This window comes from Enhydra lutris, unplaced genomic scaffold, assembly GCF_002288905.1.
Source record: "Enhydra lutris kenyoni isolate GAN:26980312 unplaced genomic scaffold, ASM228890v2 scaffoldscaffold4, whole genome shotgun sequence".
NCBI lineage: Eukaryota > Metazoa > Chordata > Mammalia > Carnivora > Mustelidae > Enhydra > Enhydra lutris.
Window position 1 is genome coordinate 33693561 of NW_019154088.1, and position 19474 is coordinate 33713034.

At 36.3% G+C, this 19474-nt stretch overlaps 1 protein-coding gene across 1 annotated transcript in view; it reads left to right on the forward strand.

Moving 5' to 3' along the window:
* The window catches only part of LOC111159905 (KIAA0391 ortholog), a 141911-nt gene that overhangs the window by 30385 nt on the left and 92052 nt on the right, over nucleotides 1-19474 (forward strand). Inside the window, exon 5 of the mRNA XM_022522584.1 lies at nucleotides 17300-17407. Coding sequence (XP_022378292.1) covers nucleotides 17300-17407 — 108 coding nt within the window. The remainder of the gene's footprint in view (nucleotides 1-17299; nucleotides 17408-19474) is intronic.

The window sequence follows — 19474 nt, forward strand, 5'->3', positions numbered from 1 at the left end:
CACCTGGGAAAAAATGAAGTGTAGACATGCTTTTCTTACACATATGGAGGCAGGTTATTGGTACTTACAGGGATCCATCTACCCTACCACCATGTGAAGATAGGAGCAGGGACAGTTATTTTCCTTTATAGCCCAAAGAGTTATAAATAGTGACAAGCTGCTGATAAAACTTGTGCTATTATTACTACTTACCTAATGCACACATTAGATGCTTTTCAAATGCCAATCAAATAATTTAATTTTATTGAGTCCTTACGGTAACCCTTTGAAGTAGGTAGGTGGCCCCACTTTTTACCAGAGGAACCTTGAGGCTCAGAACAGTGACCAAAGTTGTAAGAGGCAATAGATGGCCTGGCAGAGAAGATGCAAATCCAGATAGACTTATGGCTAGTTCACACTCCTTTAGCACATTCACAGCTCCTCTGAGGGCTTGTGCTTGTACCTGAGAAGGATAATAATAATACGGTATCCAAACTTACTGTTAAAGGAAACATTTTGAGTTTATTTTTTTAGGGTAGACAGTGAAAAATCTATAAAGACTCTGAAAAAGAGCCTTGGACGATGCTCTGTAATTGCTTTTCTCTGGGAATTCTTTTTGAGGGCTTCAGGTTCTATGTGTCATACTAAACTTTTCTCTCCCTTATTTGAAAAGTGTTTACTTTCTGATTTTGGGGTGGGGGAGATTTTCCACTGAGTTTCAGCTCTGCATATTTTTATTTTGTTTTGGTTTGGGATCATCCAGTGAAAGGACTTAAATTTTCTGTGTGTTTGCTTCCAAGGAAGGAGGGAAGTTTGGCACAGTGTTGATGCTTTAGAGCTGGTTCCTGGTTGCTTATAAAGCAGAGGGGATTTCCAGAACGTGTAAGCGTGGATGAACTCCTTTAACTGAAAGCAGAATTAAAAAACAAAAAACAAAAAAACAAACAAACAAAACGTGGTTAACAGCATTTCTGGGAGCCATGTTTATCGCCTTTCCTTGTGTGATGGTTCCTTTCTATTTGGGAGCAAGATTCTGCAATTAAAAATGTATTGCCTTAAAAAATATGTATTGCCTTTTTGCCTTTCTTTTAGCCCTTCTTTGTAAGTCAGAATAGGATGGGGACAGGAAGGAGAGTGGGATTAAAAAGAATATGGCTTTTTGTTCTGCCTAAAAATTTAATTTCTAACTATTTTTAGCTGAACAAGATCTATTTCCTCAAAGCCCATGCAGGAAATAACTTTAAACTTGTGAGTAAATACCATTTTTCTGGGATATTTAGTAGACGAATCTACTTGTAAATATACTTAGCTGCTGGAGAACACCCGTTGAACACAACCCAAGGTAAATGTGGACAGCAAAGGACATTTTATTACTTGTTATAAGTGAGGAGACAGGGAGATAGCTCTAAAAGCACTACCTCCCTGTGGGGTTGCTACAGGAAGCTTTTATTCAGTGTATTGGGGGCAGGGCAGGGAGTTTACAGACAACTTGTTCAATTGCTCATGCCTGGCATGTGAATATACATTGTATATTCAAAAACGGGCAGAAAACTCTGCCCATAGGAGGAGATCTTAGTATTCTAATGAGCTAAAGGTTACTTCACGTCAGCTCCCAGGAGTCCCTGCACAGGTTCTCAACTCCAGTCCAGTTCAAACCGACTGACATGTAAGGGGCTGTATCAGGCCAGACACAGAAAGAGGCTATCAGGTAGAACACTTAATCAGTGTCTCCTTGGCTGGAACTGTTGATTCTGCAAAGCAAAACACATTCCTTCCCTACTTGTATCCCTCCTTGTTCTCCGGGTTTTTGTTTTGTTTTGTTTTTGTTTTTGTTTAAAAGCTTTTCTTTTTTATTTTGATACAAAAGTCTGAAGGTATACATCTTTGATACATAAATGTGAACAACCACCCACACACAAACATTTTTAAATGAAGTTTTTTTTTCCTTAGTAGTTTTTTTTTTTTTTTTTTACTTAAAAAATTAACATATAATGTATTCTTTGTTTCAGGGGTACAGGTCAGTGATTCATCAGTTTTACACAATTCACAGCACTACCAAAGCACATACCCTCCCGAGTGTCCATCACCCAGCCACCCCATCCCTGCCCCCACCACAAGCAACCCTCAGTTTGTTTCCTGAGATTAAGAGTCTCTTATGGTTTGCCTCCCTCTCTGGTCCCCTCTGTTTGATAGCTTTCAGCTCTCTTAGATTTTAATCACTTCCCTTTTCATGGAGTTAACAGAATGACTGTAATTTACTTAATCAGTTTTCTATAAAAGGATATTTGGATTGTCTAAACTAAGTCTTACTATTACGAACATGCCACAGTGAATCTCCTTGCACGTTTGTAATTTCTCACATACTCCAAGACAGCTGTAACAGATTTCTGCAAATGGGATTGTTAGGGCAGTGGAAATTTATCAGTTTTGATTGGCTGCCATGGAAATTTATCAGTATACATACACATTGATCAGGAAAGTATGAGAATTCTTGTTTCTCCACACCTTTGTGTTTCAGTGTCATCAAACATTTTGATTTTTGCCTCTCTGAAGTGAAAAATAGATCTCAGTATAGGATTAACTTACTTTTTTTTTAATGAGTCAAGCATCTTTTCATAGGTTTCAAAACCACTTGTATTTTTTTTTCTGAAAATTTCTTGCTTCTTGCAAGAAAGAAAAATCTACTTGTAAATCTGTCTTTTAGAAAAATCTACTTGTAAATCTGTTTGCATGTATTATATTCTATTTTAATTGTTTACTTTCCTCCCAAAATGCTGGTTGCGACCTATTAAATTGATTTCATAACCCAGTACTGGGTTGTGACCTACAGTTGAAAAAATACTTCATTAGCCTTCTCTATGCAGGTGAAATCTCATTAGTCTGAGTAGTCATTTTTGGGGTAGGGAGCAGGAGAAGGAGGGATATCTCAGCCTAAATAAGGAAGAAAGACCACTTCAAGGCAAGTATGATTTCTCGATAAAAGAACTCAGAAAAGGGATTTGCATTTCTCTCCCATTGTTTGTAAATACCTTATGGGGGAGTCAGTAGTGTTGACTGGTGTGCCTTGCATCAGAGCATAGGCTTTTGAATGCAGACTGGTGTAGCCGCTGTGGAAAACAGGATGGAGGTTCCTCAAAAAGTTAAAAATGAACTAACCTTTGATCTAGATATCACACTACTGGGTATTTACCCAAAGAATAGAAAAACACTAATTCAGATGGATGCATGCTCCCTTTTGTTTACTGCAGCAGTACTTACAATAGCCAAGATATAGAAGTAGCCCAGTTGATAAATGGATAAAGACAATGTGGCATATATCGTTATATTTTCTGCTTTAGATATGATTTTCAAAAAATTATTATTAATACCCATGTCAAGGAGCTTTTTTCCTATTTTCTTCTAGGAGTTTCATGATTTTAGGATTTACATCTAAGCCTTTAATCCAGTTTGAATTAATTTTTGTGAGTGGTATAAGATAGGGGTCAAGTTTCATTTTTTTTACATGTGAATATCCAGTGTTCCCAGCACCATTTATTTATTTATTTATTTATTTATTTATTTATTTATTTATAAAGATTTCTTTATTTTAGAGAGAGAGAGTGAGCAGGGAAGAAAGGGAGAGGGAGAGAGAGTCTTTAAGCAGACTCCATCATGGAGTGTGGAGCCAGACATTGGGCTTGATCTCACCACCCTGAGATCATGACCTGAGCTGAAACCAAGTGTCAGTGCTTAACCGGCTCTGGCATCCATGTACCCGTCCCAGCACTATTTATTGAAGAGGCTGTCTTTTCTCCATTGAGTATTCTTGAGCCCCTTGTTAAATATTAGTTGACTGTATATGCTTGGGTTTATTTCTGGGCTCCCCATTCTGTTTCATTGTGGTCTCTTTGTCTGTTTTTATGCCAACACCACATGGTTTTAATTACTGTAGCTTTACAATATAGCTTGAAACCAGGAAGTATGATGCCTTTGATGAAGTTCTAGAACGTAGGTGAGGTTCGGCGGGGTGAGGTCTGGAGCCGATGACCAAGAAAGAATTCTTTTTTTTTTTTTTTTTTTTTTCCAAGAAAGAATTCTTGAAACATCTTTGGTGCAAAATGGTGGTTTATTAAAGCATGGGGACAGGACCCATGGGCAGAAAGAGCTGCTGCCTTGGGGATGTGAGGATTGGCTGATTATATACACAGGAGTTGGGTAGGTGAGGACAAAGTGGGTGTTCAGAAGGGCTATCAGGGTAAAGAGACTGTCAGGATATTGAAGGCCTGGTTATTATTAAGCCAAGGCCGTTTTTCCCTTTAATGAGGCACTAGCATGAAGACAATTGGGAGTTTCCTGGTGGAATGTCACATTCTTGCTATCAAGCGTCCTTGTTAGTGAGATTTGGGTTTAGAAGAAATTTAACTTTATTGACATTTCCTTCTGCCTCAGCGTCCTTCAGTTTTTATGGAGGGGAGGGTGATGTTAGGGCTTGAGGAACTGAGTTATGTGACTCTGGAAATTGGGCTATTGATAAGGTAACTTCTTTGTTGTAAATCTCTAGGACATTTGTAAACCAAGAGAGGCTCCTGTCTTGCAGGATTGTGATCTCTGCAAGTTAACTATTTGTTTTCTTTTAGGGCAGTCAGGGGTGCCTGAGGAATGTCACACATATTACCGAGGGGAGCTGGTGGAGAGGGGGTGCAAGGTGCCAGCTTTTGCTTTGTCCTCAGCCAGCCTCCTGCTCCTTCATCACTTTGTTCTTCCTTCTTCCTTGTCAGTATTTCTTTGGTTATTTAGAGTCTTTGTGGTTCCATATAAATTTTAGGAGTGTTTTTTTTCTGTTTCTATTTTTAAAATGCACTTGGAAACTTGATAGGGATTACATTGGGTCTACAGATGTCTTTTTGATAGTGTTGACATTGTAACAATATTAATTCTTCCAATTTATCAACACAGGATACCTTTCCATTTATTTGTATTGTCTTAGATTTCTTTCATCATTTTATGAAAAGTAGACAAAGGACCTGAATAGACATTTTTCCAAAGAAAATTTGTGAATGGCCAACAGGTACATGAGAAGATACTCTGTATCACTAGTCATTGGGAAATACAAATTAAAATCACAATGAGATATCACCTCATTCCAGTTAGAATGGCCATCATCAAAAAGATAAGAGATAACAAATGCTTGAGTGGATATGGAGAACAGAAGACCCTTGTGCACTGTTGGTGGGGGGGGGTTGTAAATTGGCACTGCCAGTGTGGGAAACAGTATGGAATATGGAGGTTCCTCAAAAAATTAAAAATAGAACTACCATATGATCCAGCAGTTCCAGTTCTGGGAATATATCCAAAGGAAATGAAAACACTAGCTCAAAAAGATATCTAAACCCCCATGTTCATAGCTTTATTTACAGTAGCCAACACAGGGAAACAACTTGTGTCCATTGATAGATAAATGGATAGAGAAGTTGTGGCATATATATATAATGGGAATATTATTCAATCATTAGAAAACAAGGAAATTTTACCATTTATAACAACATGGGTGGACCTTGGAGGCATTATGCCAAATGAAATAAGTCTGACAAAGACAAATACTGTATGATCTCACATAATATGTGAAATCTAAATAAAGAAAACCCACCAAGCTCAAAGGAAAAGAGATCAGACTTGTGGTTACCAGAGGCAGAAGGTGGGCAGAAGGGGAATTGGAGGCAGATGGTCAAAAGATATAAACTTCCTTTTAAAAGATAAATAAGTGCTAAGTACATAATACATAGCACGATGACTGTAGCTAATACTACTGTAGGATCTGTGGGAACTTGTTAAGAGAGTAATCTTTAGAGTTCCCATCACAAGGAGAAAACTTTTTTCCTTTTTTTGTACCTGTGTGAAATGATGTTAGTTAAACCTAGTGTCACAGTCATTTCACAATATATGTAAATGGAACCATCATACTGTATATCTAAAAGTTATACAGTGGTGTGTGGCACTCATTTCTCAATAAAACTAGAAAAAGCATAGGCCATAATTTATTAGTATGTACTGCCCAGGAGGAAGGAAAAACTGACATAGGTCTGGTGCCTGGGGGTTCAGGCCCACCTGAGGACTACTTCACCATCTTCAAACATGGCTGCTTTGTTGTCTTCTGGCTTTTGTGGTTCCTAGCTTGATTTTTGTTGCTCTGAGGTATAGTGGCACGCATGAGAGCATGGATTTCTAGGTTTTGAATCCCAAGTCCACCACTTACTGATTCTGTGACCTGCTTAACTTCTCTGTGCTTTAGTTTCCTAATCTGTTCAGTTCCTAATCATTTTTAGGAGTTAGAAAGTTAACAAATGAAAAGCACTTAGAATTCTTGTTTTTCTGTACTTTGTGATCTACATGGTACGTGGAAAACCCTATAAAAGTCTTTCTGTTTATTATTTGGCTTGCTGTATATAGGATTTCTTTCTTTAACCTCAAAATATGAAATTTTGTGAGAACTAGGTGAATTTTTTCATTAAGTTTTCCTTCAGTCTTATGAATCTTTTAAAGACATAGATTTTTTTTAATATTAAGAAAGTTTTTTTTTTTTTTTTAAATGATTAGTTCTCATTGTTCTGGTTGTTCTGGTTTATTCCTCACTGTTGTGAGGCTTAAGTTGTCTCTACTTTCGGTCCTTTGTATGATTAGTTCTGATTGTTCTGGTTTATTCCTCACTGTTGTGAGGCTTAAGTTGTCTCTACTTTCTGTCCTTTGTATCTATAATTTGTTTTCTCTTAGCAGTCTCTCTTACTTCTTTTCCTCTGCATTCTAGTAGAATTTCTCAACGTTTGTGCTGCATTTCACCAAATACATATTCTAGTAAATTACTTCTGATCTTTACTGCTTTGGAGATTTAAATTCTGCTGTTGCATCTCATTTTTTTTTTTTTTTTTTGCATTTCTATTTTATTTTTGCCAGATCCCTTTGCATTTCTTGCAGTTCTCTCCTTAAAGCTTATTGCTCTTTTCTTCATAGATGCAACTGAGTTTGTCCTCAATAATAAACAATAATAAAATATGTCTTCAATCCCCTGAGTTTTTGTTGTTTCTGAGGGCTTCCTCCCTCTTCTTTTGCTACACCACCCATTCTATCTGGCCATTTGACCCACTCTGGTTTTCCCTAGCGCCTGTGCACCAATGATTCACAGATACATATACCTCCAGCCCTCACATTCTCACCAAACCCCAAATTTCCTGTTGGGCATCTTCCTGAATAACATTCTTTCAATGACAGGATGAGAGTGGTAAACTGTTTTTTATTCTTTGTAAATGTCTATTTTAATGATAGTTTAATTGCGTAGAATTTAATATTTTCCCTTAACATTTTGAAGATAGTATCACAGTATCTTCTGGTCTCTATTTTAGTTATGGTTGAGACATTTGCTTCCCACCCTTTGTTTTTTTGTTTTGTTTTGTTTTGTTTTTTTAATTTTTTTATTTATTTAAGTAATCTCTATACCCTCTGTGGGGCTTGAACTTCATGACCCTGAGTTCAAGAGTCCCATGCTCCTCCAAGTGAGCCAGCCAGGCACCCCTTCGGTTCAAGTTTTGTTCTATAGATCATCTCTGTCCTCCTCATTGCTCTTAAAAACTTTTTTCACTTCTGTTGTTTCATTATGATGTGTGTGTATAAATATATTAATTTTTTCCTGCTTGATATTCACTGAGCTTCCTGAATCTGAGGTTTTATATCTTAAATCACTTCTGAACAATTCTCAGCTCTTGTATTTTCCAAGTACTGCTTCTCCTGAAATTCTTTTAGACTTTTGTGGGACCCTTTCACTCTCCTCCATGTCTCTTACTCTTTCTTTCATATGTTTCATGTCATCGTATCTCTGAATTGCATTCTGGGTAACATATTTAGATCTGTCTTCTAATTCACTACTTCTTACCTCAGATGTGTCTGTTCTTTCTACCCATTTGTTTACAGGTTTCTTCCCCCATTGTTTTCAATAATTTACAGACCACAAAATTCACCATTTTAAGTGTACTGAGTAAATTTATAAACTTGTGTGGCTATCAGCATGACTCAGTTTTAGAATACTTTTTTCACTCCACAAACTTCATCATGCCCTTTCGAGGGCAATCCCTGCTCCTACCCCTAACCCCAGCAACCACTGAATTGCTGTCTGTCTCTGTAGTTTTGCCTTTACTAAAAGTTTCATATAAACAGAATCATTTAATCTGTAATTTTTTTTGTCTTTAACTTAACATAGTGTTGTATATTTGTTTTTAGAATATTTTAGATTTTTTTTTTAAGATTTTATTTATTTATTTGAGAGAGTGAGAGCGTGAGAGGGGAGAAGGTCAGAGGGAGAAGCAGGCTTCCCGCAGAACTGGAAACCTGATGTTGGACTCAGTCCCGGGACTCCAAGATCATGACCTAAGCCAAAGGCAGTCGCTTAACCAACTGAGCCACCCAGGCGCCTAGATTTAGTTTTAAATATGTTTTTGAGTTTATGTTACAGGTATCAGTAGTTCCTTTTCATTACTGAGTGTATTCTAATGTATTAATACCTCACAGTTTGTTTATTCACCACCTGATGGACATTTGGTTTTTTCCCATCCATTTAGTTTCCATTATTTTGAAATTTTAATTTTAGAACTTCTCTTTCAAAATTTTTTCTTCATTCTTTCATGGCCTATTTCTTTTCTTACAGGTTTGATTCTTTTTTTTTTTTTATGTTTTAGACTAAGTATGAAAACTATAATTAGTTTTCATACTTAGTTTGTATTGCCTCTTAGATTTCTTTATTCTTTATCTTGAATTCTTTGGGATTTAATCCTTCTGTTGTGTCAGAGGACTCACACATGGTAGATTGTTTACCCTTGTGTTTTATGCTTTTTAAATTGATAAGTTCAGTTTTAGAAGGACGTGCTTTTCCTGGGAGAATCCCTTTATTGTCAGGATTATTGATAGTGTCTCTCTGGAGAGGTTTTCTCTTAGCTTCTGCCATGTGTCCAAGGGATATTACTGGATCAGAACCAGTTTTGTGTTTTGTGTTTTGTGTTTGTTGTTGTTGTTGTTTTAAGTAAGCTCTACACCCAGCGTGGGACTTGAACTCATGAGACCAAGATCAAGAGTCACATGCTCTACCGACTGAGCCAGCCAGGCGCCCCTGGTTCACAACCAGTTTTTGTGTGATTTCTTGGTGGAGCATCATGAGTTTTGTATCACATAGTTTGTCTAAATTTGTACTCCAGCCTATTTAAAACATAAGCCTGAAGTTTCTTTTTGTTCAGGGATTTGTTTTTCCCTACTTAGATCCCTGGTAGAGATAGAGAAGTGGTGTATCATGTTTTGATGTCAGTGTTCCTATTTGTAAAGGTTCCTTTTTCATTCAGGAGTTCACTTGCAATTTTTCCCTTCATTGGGAGGTTTGATAGATCTCCAGCTCCCATGGGGATATCAAAAGCCAAGCTCCTGTTTGCTAACACCCATCCCATTTCTTTTCTTCTCTTCTAAACAACATTAACATCAACCTTTATCCTTACCGTTCTGATTTTCAGATTTGGCCTCATCTCTAGCACTGGGAGATTTCTTTCTTTCTCACAAGTTCATCCATTCATAGGTAATTTTTTGCATTTTATACAGCCTTTTAGACTGTATTTAGACAAAGCAGGAAAGGTTTGTTTTCTTTTTGTTTTCATCTTACTGGAATCAGAAAATTCAGATAAGATTATAAGTATTTAAAAATAAGATAGTATACTATGGAAATTATAGCTATAACTACTAAGTGAAAAATATCTTCTAAAACATAGCTTGCTATTAGGTAAGTCTAAGCTTTCTAAGACTATTAGTTGTTTGATTGCAGCAGTGTTTTCTAGACATATGATTTCATTTTTCTCTGGCTACATTGAGGCAATCATTTTAGTTTCCTTTTATTTAGGATTTATTTGTATTTCATGGTACAAGGAAGGCGCACAAAGAAATGTTGCCATTAGATGCAGAGCTGGACTTTGTATTGTGGTTCCCATGTGAAGAGCAGTGCTTGCCACCAAAATAGCTGGTATTCCCCTGTTTTTCCGTATCCGCTATGACTAAAGCCAGTTGTTCTAATACTCCCTTTCTTCTGATCTTTGGAAAATATAATCTGATTGTTGTGGTGCATTGGATATAATTAACTTGTTAAGTTCACTGTTTCTTTTATGATGTAAAGTTTTGAGTATACATTTTGTAGTCGTGTTTTCCCTTAGTTGCCATTCTAGAGTAGGATGTTAACTCAATAAAATAAATGAGAGAGATATGTTTTGAATTTCCTGGTGAGATTTGTATCACAGTCTCAGAAGTAAACTATCATAAACATAGACCATCATTCCAAAAAATGGAAGAGTTTTAACCTCCTCTAAGTGGCAAGGTGGAAAGGAAGTTTTAGCATGTCCTCGAATATCACCTGTTGAGAAAAAACGGTTGCTTAACCTCTTTGCCTTTTCATCCATAGTGTAGGAAGAGTAGTAAATAGCAGAGTCAATTTTTACTGCTATGTATGTTTTGAGAGTCACTTAAAATTATGAGATCAGCTCTGTGACGGCAAGTGCTGGGATCACCTCTAGAATTCATGTGTCGTGTAAGGCATAAGCTGTTCCATTCTTTTATTTCTCTTTTGCTGCACATATTTGGATCATTTTGCTACTCATTTGTGATTAGGTAACAACTACAAAACAACAAATATCAGTTCTGCTTCTTTGTTCCTAGTAAATTGAATAAGATAGGCAATGTAAGACTTTTGATTAGCTGTTTCAGAATTGTTTTAAATTTATTTACTCTTTCCCATATGGTAATAAAAAACAAGAACTGGCTTTTTAAAATTTAAACTTAAAACATAATACACAAAGACTTTATACTTATTCTTTGAGCTTTCAGATTGCCTAGTTGTTAATCCTCAAACGTGCAAAGTTCTGTGGTGTTTGGCTAAGGGTCTTGTCAGTTTTTTCCTCTGCCTAAAAGGCTCTTCCTCAGAAGCGTGAGTGACTCCTTCACTTCGTTCAAGTCTTTGTTTAAATGTCACCTCATTAGAAAGGCCTTTTCTTTTCACCATATCTTAGAGAGGGGCCAGGAAGAGTGGTGCTAACACCATAACCCAATTAATTTTTCATCAAGGCACTTTTTTTCCGTACCTAAAATTAAATATGTAGTTGTTATCTTGGTTTTGTTTCCTCTACTAATACGTAAATTTTTTTAAAGAGAGGGAGAGAGAGAAAGAGCAAGTGCAGGCAGAGGGATAAGCAGTCAGAGGGAGGAAGCAGGCTCCCCACTGAGCAAGGAGCCAGATGTGTGGGACTCAATCCCAGGACACTGGGATCACAACCTGAGCTGAAGGCAGATGCTTAACTGACTGAGCCACCCAGTCGTCCTTAATATGTAAATTTCTTGAGCTCAATGAAGTTGTTCACAGTTCTGTTCCTAGGAGTAAGAACATTATTTGGCACAGAGTAGGTGTTTAATTAAAATCTATTGCTTGACTAAGTGAATGTATTACAAACTTGTGGTCTATGGGTGGAACATATCTATATATTTTTGTTTGAGGACCCATCTTTGTATTTTACTCTTTTAAAAAATTATTTGATAATACTTCAGAATTCCAGGTTTGTTATTTTCCTTGAAAAATTTTAACTCTGAAACCCGGGTATTAACTTTTGTGTGGCAGCAATTAGCTGAACTAAGAACAGGGCTACTCCCTTTATAAGGGACCTACATTCTCTAGTTTGTTAGTCTAAGATCTTTTTCTATAGAATCTTGGACAATGAGACTTACACCATTTGCTATTTATCATTTTCCCTGCTCTGAGGGAGCATTTTGGTCCCTTTTACTTACTTATGTCACCTGCCTAATCCCTGTAGGCATTTGAGTTAACAAACTTTGTTGCAAGTCATGGTATTTATAATTCCTGTGTGATAACACTTTTCAGATTTAAATTTAAAAGTATAAAATGGGTAAAGACGATAGAAGTTGTGACTGTTATGGAATTTTTAAAATTCAACTGTACATTGAATTTATAAAACCTATATGTTACAAAAATGAAGAATTTCCTTTAGGCCAATGAGCACTTGAGAAAAAGCTCCATATCATTAGTCATTTGGGAAGCATACATCAAAACCACAATGAGGTACCATTTGACACCCACAAGCATGACTGTAATAAAAAACACATGGAATAACAGGTATTGGTGAGGCTGTGGAGAAATTGGAAGCCTTATACATTGCATTTGGAAATGTAAAATGGTACAGCTACTTTGGAAAATAGTCTGGTAGGTCCTTGAAAAGTTGAACTTAGAATTACTGTTATTACATATTGTAACTCATAACAATTTCCCATGTAAAACTTGTACACAAATATTCATAGCAGCATTTAGTCATAATAGCCAAAAAGTGGAAATAATCCAAATGTCCATCAACTAATGAATGGGTAAATAAAAGGTGGTATAGCCATACAATGGAAAATTATTTAGCAATAAAAAAGAGTGGGGGCGCCTGGGTGGCTCAGTGGCTTAAGCCTCTGCCTTCAGCCCAGGTCATGATCTCAGGGTCCTGGGATCGAGTCCCCCATCGGGCTCTCTGCTCAGCAGGGAGCCTGCTTCCCCCTCTCTCTCTGCCTGCCTCCCTGCCTACTTGTGATCTCTCTCTCTCTCTCTCAAATAAATAAATTTAAAAAAAAAATTAAAAAAAAAAAAGAGTGGAATACTCATTTATGTTATAATGTTAACAAACCTTGAAAACATTATGTTGAGTGAAAGACGTCAATCACAAAAGACCACATGTTTCTGTAATTTGGTTTATATGATATGCCCAGAATAAGTGAATCTATAGAGACAGAAGATAGTTTAGTGATTGCTATGTGGTAAGGTAGAGAAATGGAGATTGACTGCTAATGAGTATGGAGTATCTAGTAGGAAAGCCAGAATATCCTAAAATTAGATTGTGGTAATGTGGCACAACCTGTAAACTGTATTCTTCAAATGAGTGAATTGTATGGTATGTGAATTATATATCAATAAATTATTTTTCCAAAAGAACTTCTTTTGTTAATCCAAGATTGGTGGATTTTCATTGCCCAGATCATTAGTCAGTCTGTAATCAAATGCAATCTAGCAGCAGTGCTAGAAAGAAATACTTATTTAAATTTACCCTCCATTAAAACAGTTAAGCTTGCATATTTATATTGCCCTTTGTGTAGTTAGTATGCTATCACAGTAGGTCAGCTCTTTCTCTGTCATTCGTTATCAGCATGATCTACTCAGTGGCTTTTGAAAAAAATATTTTATTTATTTATTTGAAAGAGAGAAAGAAAAGGAGAGAGGGTGTGCGTGGCTCCAAGAGCAGGGAAGGAGAGGGACAAGCAGACTGTGAAATGCAAGCATGCATATGGACCAGTGCTTATTTAATTAAATTAATTGTAAAGATTTTATTTATTTGTCAGAGAGAAAGAGTGGGAGTGAGAGCACAGCAGGGGGAGCAGCAGGCTGTTTATCTACTGATGGACACTAAGGTTGTTTCCATGTCTTGGCTATTGTAAATAGTGCTGCAGTAAACAGGGGTGCATGTATCCTTTTGAAATTCAGGTTTTTGTTTTCTTTCCGGGTGAATGCCCAGAAGTGGAATTACTAGATCACAATATTTCTATTTTTAATTTTTTGAGTCACCTCCATACTCTTTTCTATAGTGGCTGCAGCAATTTACATTCCCACCAACATTACGAGTGTTCCCTTTTATTCACATCCTCACCAACATTTGTGATTTCTTGGGTTTTTTCCTTTTTGTTTTGTTTTTTTGATACTAGCCATTCTGACAGGCTGGAGGTGATACCTCACTGTGGTTTTGATTTACAGTTCCCTGATAATTAGTGATACAGAGCATCTTTTTACATGTCTGTTGGCAATTTGTATGTCTTCTTTGGGAAAATATTTATTCAGGTTCTCTTCCCATTTTTAAATTGGATTGTTGTTTTGGTGTTGAGTGATATGAGTTCACTTTATGTTTTGATCAATGGTTTTTTTTTTAAGATTTTATTTATTAGAGAGAGAGAGCGAGCAGGAGCAGGAGTCTCCCTTTTTATTTTTTATAATGCTCCTTTTCTTGAAATCCATTTTGTCTAACATTAATGTCACTGCAACTATCTTTTTTATTTATCTTTATTCCTAATTTTCTAAAAGTGGGAACAATTCAGCTGTCCTTTTATTATCTTTAAAGGATTTTATTTATTTATTTGAGACAGGGAGAGAGAGAGAGAGAGAGAGAGCTAGCTCACACACAAGTGGGGAATAGGATCAGAGGGAGAAGGAGAAGCAGACTTCCCACTGAGCAGGGAGCCCAAGGCAGTCCTCAGTCCCAGGACCAGGACCAGGACCTGAGTGGAATGAAGGCAGATGCTTAACCTACTGAGTCACCTAGGCGCCTCTGTCACTGCAACCTTCTTAAGCTTACTGATACATGATATTTTCCCCCTACTTTTTATTTTGAGTGTATCCATATCTTCATATTTATATTATATCTGTTATAAATAACATTTTTGATAGGGTTGAATTTAAATATTTTTATTCTGTAATTTATTTCCTGTTTATCCAAAAAATTTTTTATCCTTTTGTCCTTCCTTTCATGTTCTTTTGGGCTAATCAAAATTTTTTTTACTATTTCATTTTATTCTTCTATTCACTTTTTATCTATACCTTTTCTGCATTAATTTTTAAATATATGACTTGGGATGACAAAACCCTTAACTTAATCTAGTTGACTTAGAATTTAGATCGTAACATTTTACATAAAATATCGGTACCTAGCAAAAAAAAAAAAAGAAGAAGAAGAAGTAGGTACCTAGCAGCAGAATTCCATTTACCACTTCTTGTCATTTGTGCTGTTGTTGTTACACATACCCCAACTGCATGTTTTATTTACCTATGATTTATTCTACTTTGTGTTTCTTTGTATTCACCCACCCTGCTTTGTGTTTTCTCTGCTTCTTGGGTCTGTAAGTTACATTTGTCACCAAATTTGGGGGACGTTTTGGCCTTTTATTCAAGTATTTTTTTCTACTCTCTCTTTTCTATCCTCTCCTTCTAGACTGTAATTACCCACATGTGAGTCTGTTTGACATTATTGCAGAGGTAGGTTACCAAGGCTTTATCTTTTTTTTTCAATCTTTTTTTCTTCAGATTGTATAATTTCTATTGCTTTGTGATTCATGTTCAGTGATTCTTACTTCTGCGATCCCTAATCTACTATTAATATCTGTCTTGTGAATATTTTATTTCACATACGTGCTTTGGGTTCTAGAGTGTTCATTTTTATGGTTTACATTTTTCTGTTTTCCCTTCTTTGATTTCATTATAACTGTATTTTCCTTTAAATTCTTGAATATATTTAGAAGAGCTAGTTACTTTAAAGTTCTTGCCTGCCATTGGGGAGGGTATGTGCTATGGTGAGTGCTGTGAAATGTGTAAGCCTGATGATTCACAGACCTGTACCCCTAGGGCAAATAATACATTATATGTTAATTTAAAAAAAAAAAAGTTCTTGCCTGCTGACTAGTATCCAGACCTTATTGATTTCTGTTCACTTCTTTTTCTCTTGACCATGGTCATATTTTCCTAATTCTTCTAGAATATTTAAAACATATTCTTAATTCACTTGAGAGAGAGAGAGCTCAAGCACATGGGCAGCTATGGAGGGTAGAGGCAGAGGCAGAGGGAGAAGCAAAACTCCCTGCTGAACAGGGGGCCCGATGTGGGGCTCAATTCCAGGTCTCAGAGATCATGACCTGAGCTGAAGGCAGATACTTAAGCATCTAAGCCACCCAGGTGCCCCTGTTTATTAATCTTTTAATTGTATATTGGACATTGTGGGGAACACAATGCAAAGGCTAAAGATTCTGTTATCTTTTCCCAGAGGTTATTAATTTTTTGCTGCCAGGGTGTTATAGTTGGTTAGACTGACTACAAACTGTGTCATCTTTGTAATGGATAGTAACTGAAATCTCTGCTCAAGTCTTTTAAGTGTTTCATTGGTTGCTTTTCCTGGGCCCATGGAGTCTTCTCCATGCATATACAAATAAGAGTTAGCCAAGGATTTGGGCAGAATTAGGCAGACTTTTGTGATTCCCTCCTTTGTAGCATCCACTTTCTCACTTTCCAGCCTCTCTGACATACCTAAATGCTGTCTTCTGATTTCTCAAACCAGTAAATCTGCAGTTTTGTCCTTGATTTCCAGCCACCTCTGCCAACCATTCTAACTGGAGAGTTCCCTTTGGGAAAAAGCCATATACAGGCACATTTCACCAGGCGCGGTGCCTTTCCTTTTTGGTCATCCACAGGTAGATAACAAACCACCCAAATACAGTGGGTTTAAACAGAAATGCTTACTATTTTTATTATCTCATAGTTCTTGAGTTTGACTAGACTCTAGTTGTGTGGCTCTTGCTAGGGTATTCTACCATTCTAATTAAAAGGGGGCTGAGGTTTTGAATTCTTCATCATTCTCATGGGTTTGATGGTTGATGCTGGCTATTGGATGGGACTCAGTTGGACTATCAGGGAGTCACACTGTCTTTCAACTTTTGCATTCCGTTGAATTTCTGCATGCTTTTGGTCATTCTCTAATACCTTCAAATAGTTGTTTTTCATATAGAATTTATGTTATGTGATAGTCCAGTACAGACTACACTATCATTACCAGTGATGAAACTCCCACTTCTCCTTTTCTTTCCTCCATAGTACACATCACACTTGACATTTAAAATAATTTATTAACTGATTTATTTGGTTTATTTTGTGTCTTCTTCCACTAAAATGCAGGCTCCATTAGAGTTTTGTCTCTTTAGTAACTGCTGGGCACATAGTAGATGCCCCACAAATATTTGTTGACTATTTCAACTCCTCAAAGTAGCTAAAAGTAAACAAAATAGTCTTGATGACCAAAGAGGGGCTATTATAGAGCCTTGTTCTTTCCACACTGTTGCACTGGTAGGCTAGCATATTTGAGGTTTACATCTCCTTGGCTTAAGAGCAGGTTATAGATTCTGACATTACATTTTCATCATGAATGCCACGTGAGTCAGTTTAGCAGGCGAGAGCTGGTTATGGATCAAATGCAATTAGCATGTGGAAGTGCTGTATGAAGTGTGAAGAAGCATTTCAGATAATTTCATGCAGTTTCATCTCATAGTCTGGTCTTTTCAGATTTCATTTCAAAGTTATTTTTGAGTTTGTATTTTTAAGGGATATTTTTACTTACCAGAACAATAATAAAAGTCATAACAATGAGTTTATAATAAAGTCCTTGCTAAATTCTTATTAATATTTTGTCTGGCTTTTCTTTTTTAGGAACTCAAGAGATTTCAGAACTTCGTAAAATGCTGTCCTCCTTTTGATATCGTCATTGATGGGCTCAATGTTGCCAAAACATTTCCTAAAGCTCGTGAATCTCAAGTTGTAAGTACAGGTTTTATATTGTTATTCCAAATCTCTAGGAATATTTATTGTACTTATTTGTGATCTTCCTTGGGTTTCTTAACTCCCCATTTTTCCTTCCTCCAAAAATAAGCTCCAGAAGGTGTCACAGCAACTAACTCCTTATTTAAGAGTCACTGTTTTCGTCTCTGGCAAGTAAGTGGCTCTTCTAGACTGGCCAAGAGTGATTAAAAAGTCCACGTAATAGGGGAACTTGGATGGCTCAGTTCGTTAAGTGTCTGACTCTTGATTTCAGCTCAGGACTTGATCTCAGGGTCATGAGTTCCAAGTTCTGTGTTGGGCTCCATGCTGGGTGTAGAGCCTTCTTAAAAAAAAGTCCACTTAATAAAGGGTCATTTCAGTCCTTTTCCATATATAATTTTTAACTGACCTTTTTCTATATCTGCATTTCTTCTTTGGCTTACTCTATCATTTCTCTGTGTTACATTGTCTGTTTGATGTTTATCAACATAAACTATCAAGAGATACTAATATATTTGTTTTTTCCAAACGTTGTATACTCATAAATGAATCTAAATAGTTCTTTTTTTGTAAGGTAATCATTTGTTCTATGAGTTTATAAGTGTCACGGTTTTTCATAGTGGTAGTGAGCAATTATTTTGACCCCTTTTTATAGATTAGAATATTAGAAAAGTAAAATGAATTTTGTATAGCAAATCCTTAGAAAGTAGTCATAACATCGAAGTTCAACTGTAGAGAGCTCCTGGGTTTCAAGCTTGTGGTTCTCTCTCTCTTTTTTTTTTTTTTTTCAAGATTTATTTATTTATTTGAGATAGAGCAGGGAGAGGGGCAGAGGGGGAGAATCTCCAGCATACTCCCTGCTGAGCACAGAGCCCAAAGTGGGACTCAGTCCCACAACCCTGAGATCATGACCTGAGCTAAAATCAAGATTCAGATGATTAACTGATTGAGCCACCCAGGCACCACCAAGTTTATGGTTCTTATTGTTTGCAGTTTTTCGCCATTCATCTGTAGTTAATCAGTGTTATTTCTTAAAAATTGCTGCCAACTTAAAAGCTGTTTCTCAGAGATGCTACTAGTCCATTTTGACCATTTTTATTCAGAAAAGCTTATAAGTACACAAAGTACAAGGTCGATTTAAAGAAGTTTCTTATATGCCTTTCTTTTATGTTTGTGCATCCATTTTTGTGGTCAAGTATGTATTTTTCAATCCTTTTTTTTTTTTTTTTTTTTTTTTAAACACAAAAGCAAGTTGAAAATATTTTGTCTTTTAGGTACTTGAAGGGATCTTTGAGGCAGTAATTTTGACAAGGGCAAAATCAGAAAATGAAACATAAAATTACTATCTCTAATGTATGATGGAGCTCAGACTCAAGGGCTCATTCTAAAAAGTTCCTCCACTAATCTGTGAGAAGTAAAGTTTTGTATTTGTTTACCTTTTGTTTGACTTTCAGCTTCACATAAAGTATTAAAAATTGACTTCCCTAAATTGGGTGAACATATTTGGGGAAAGTAGCACTTTGAAAATGATGTAGTAGATACATTCCCTTGCATTATGTGAGGAAAATTTGCACATTTGGAAAGATCGTAGCAGATTGTGACAAACTAAGAGGAAAAGAACAAATAATTGACCAGTGAGATCATAGGCATCTGTCACTGCTTTTAGTTTTTACTCTCAAAATAATTTAATGTGAGCAACACTTTATGTGACAGGTAATTGGTATTACTCAGCTCTTCAAAGTCCCATTATCTTGTGACAGCTCCACTGACATTATGTTTGGAAAACCACAGCTCAGAGGCTCAGCTTAGAGATGCCACCTGAATAAGGAAGATGGAAAACATCTCCTTCTCAAGTTTTTTTCTCAAATCTCTGAAGCTAGAGATTGGTGAAAATAAAGATATATCATATTTTTCATAGTCTGCTGTCCTTTTTTTTTTTTTTGATAAATCTATTGTTAGGCCCTTTTGTGGCTTATTTTTATTCTTTAACACTTTCTAGCTTGTCAGAACTAGCTTCCCAGTTTTTCTGTTAATCTTTTTTTTTTTTTTAAAGATTTTATTTATTTA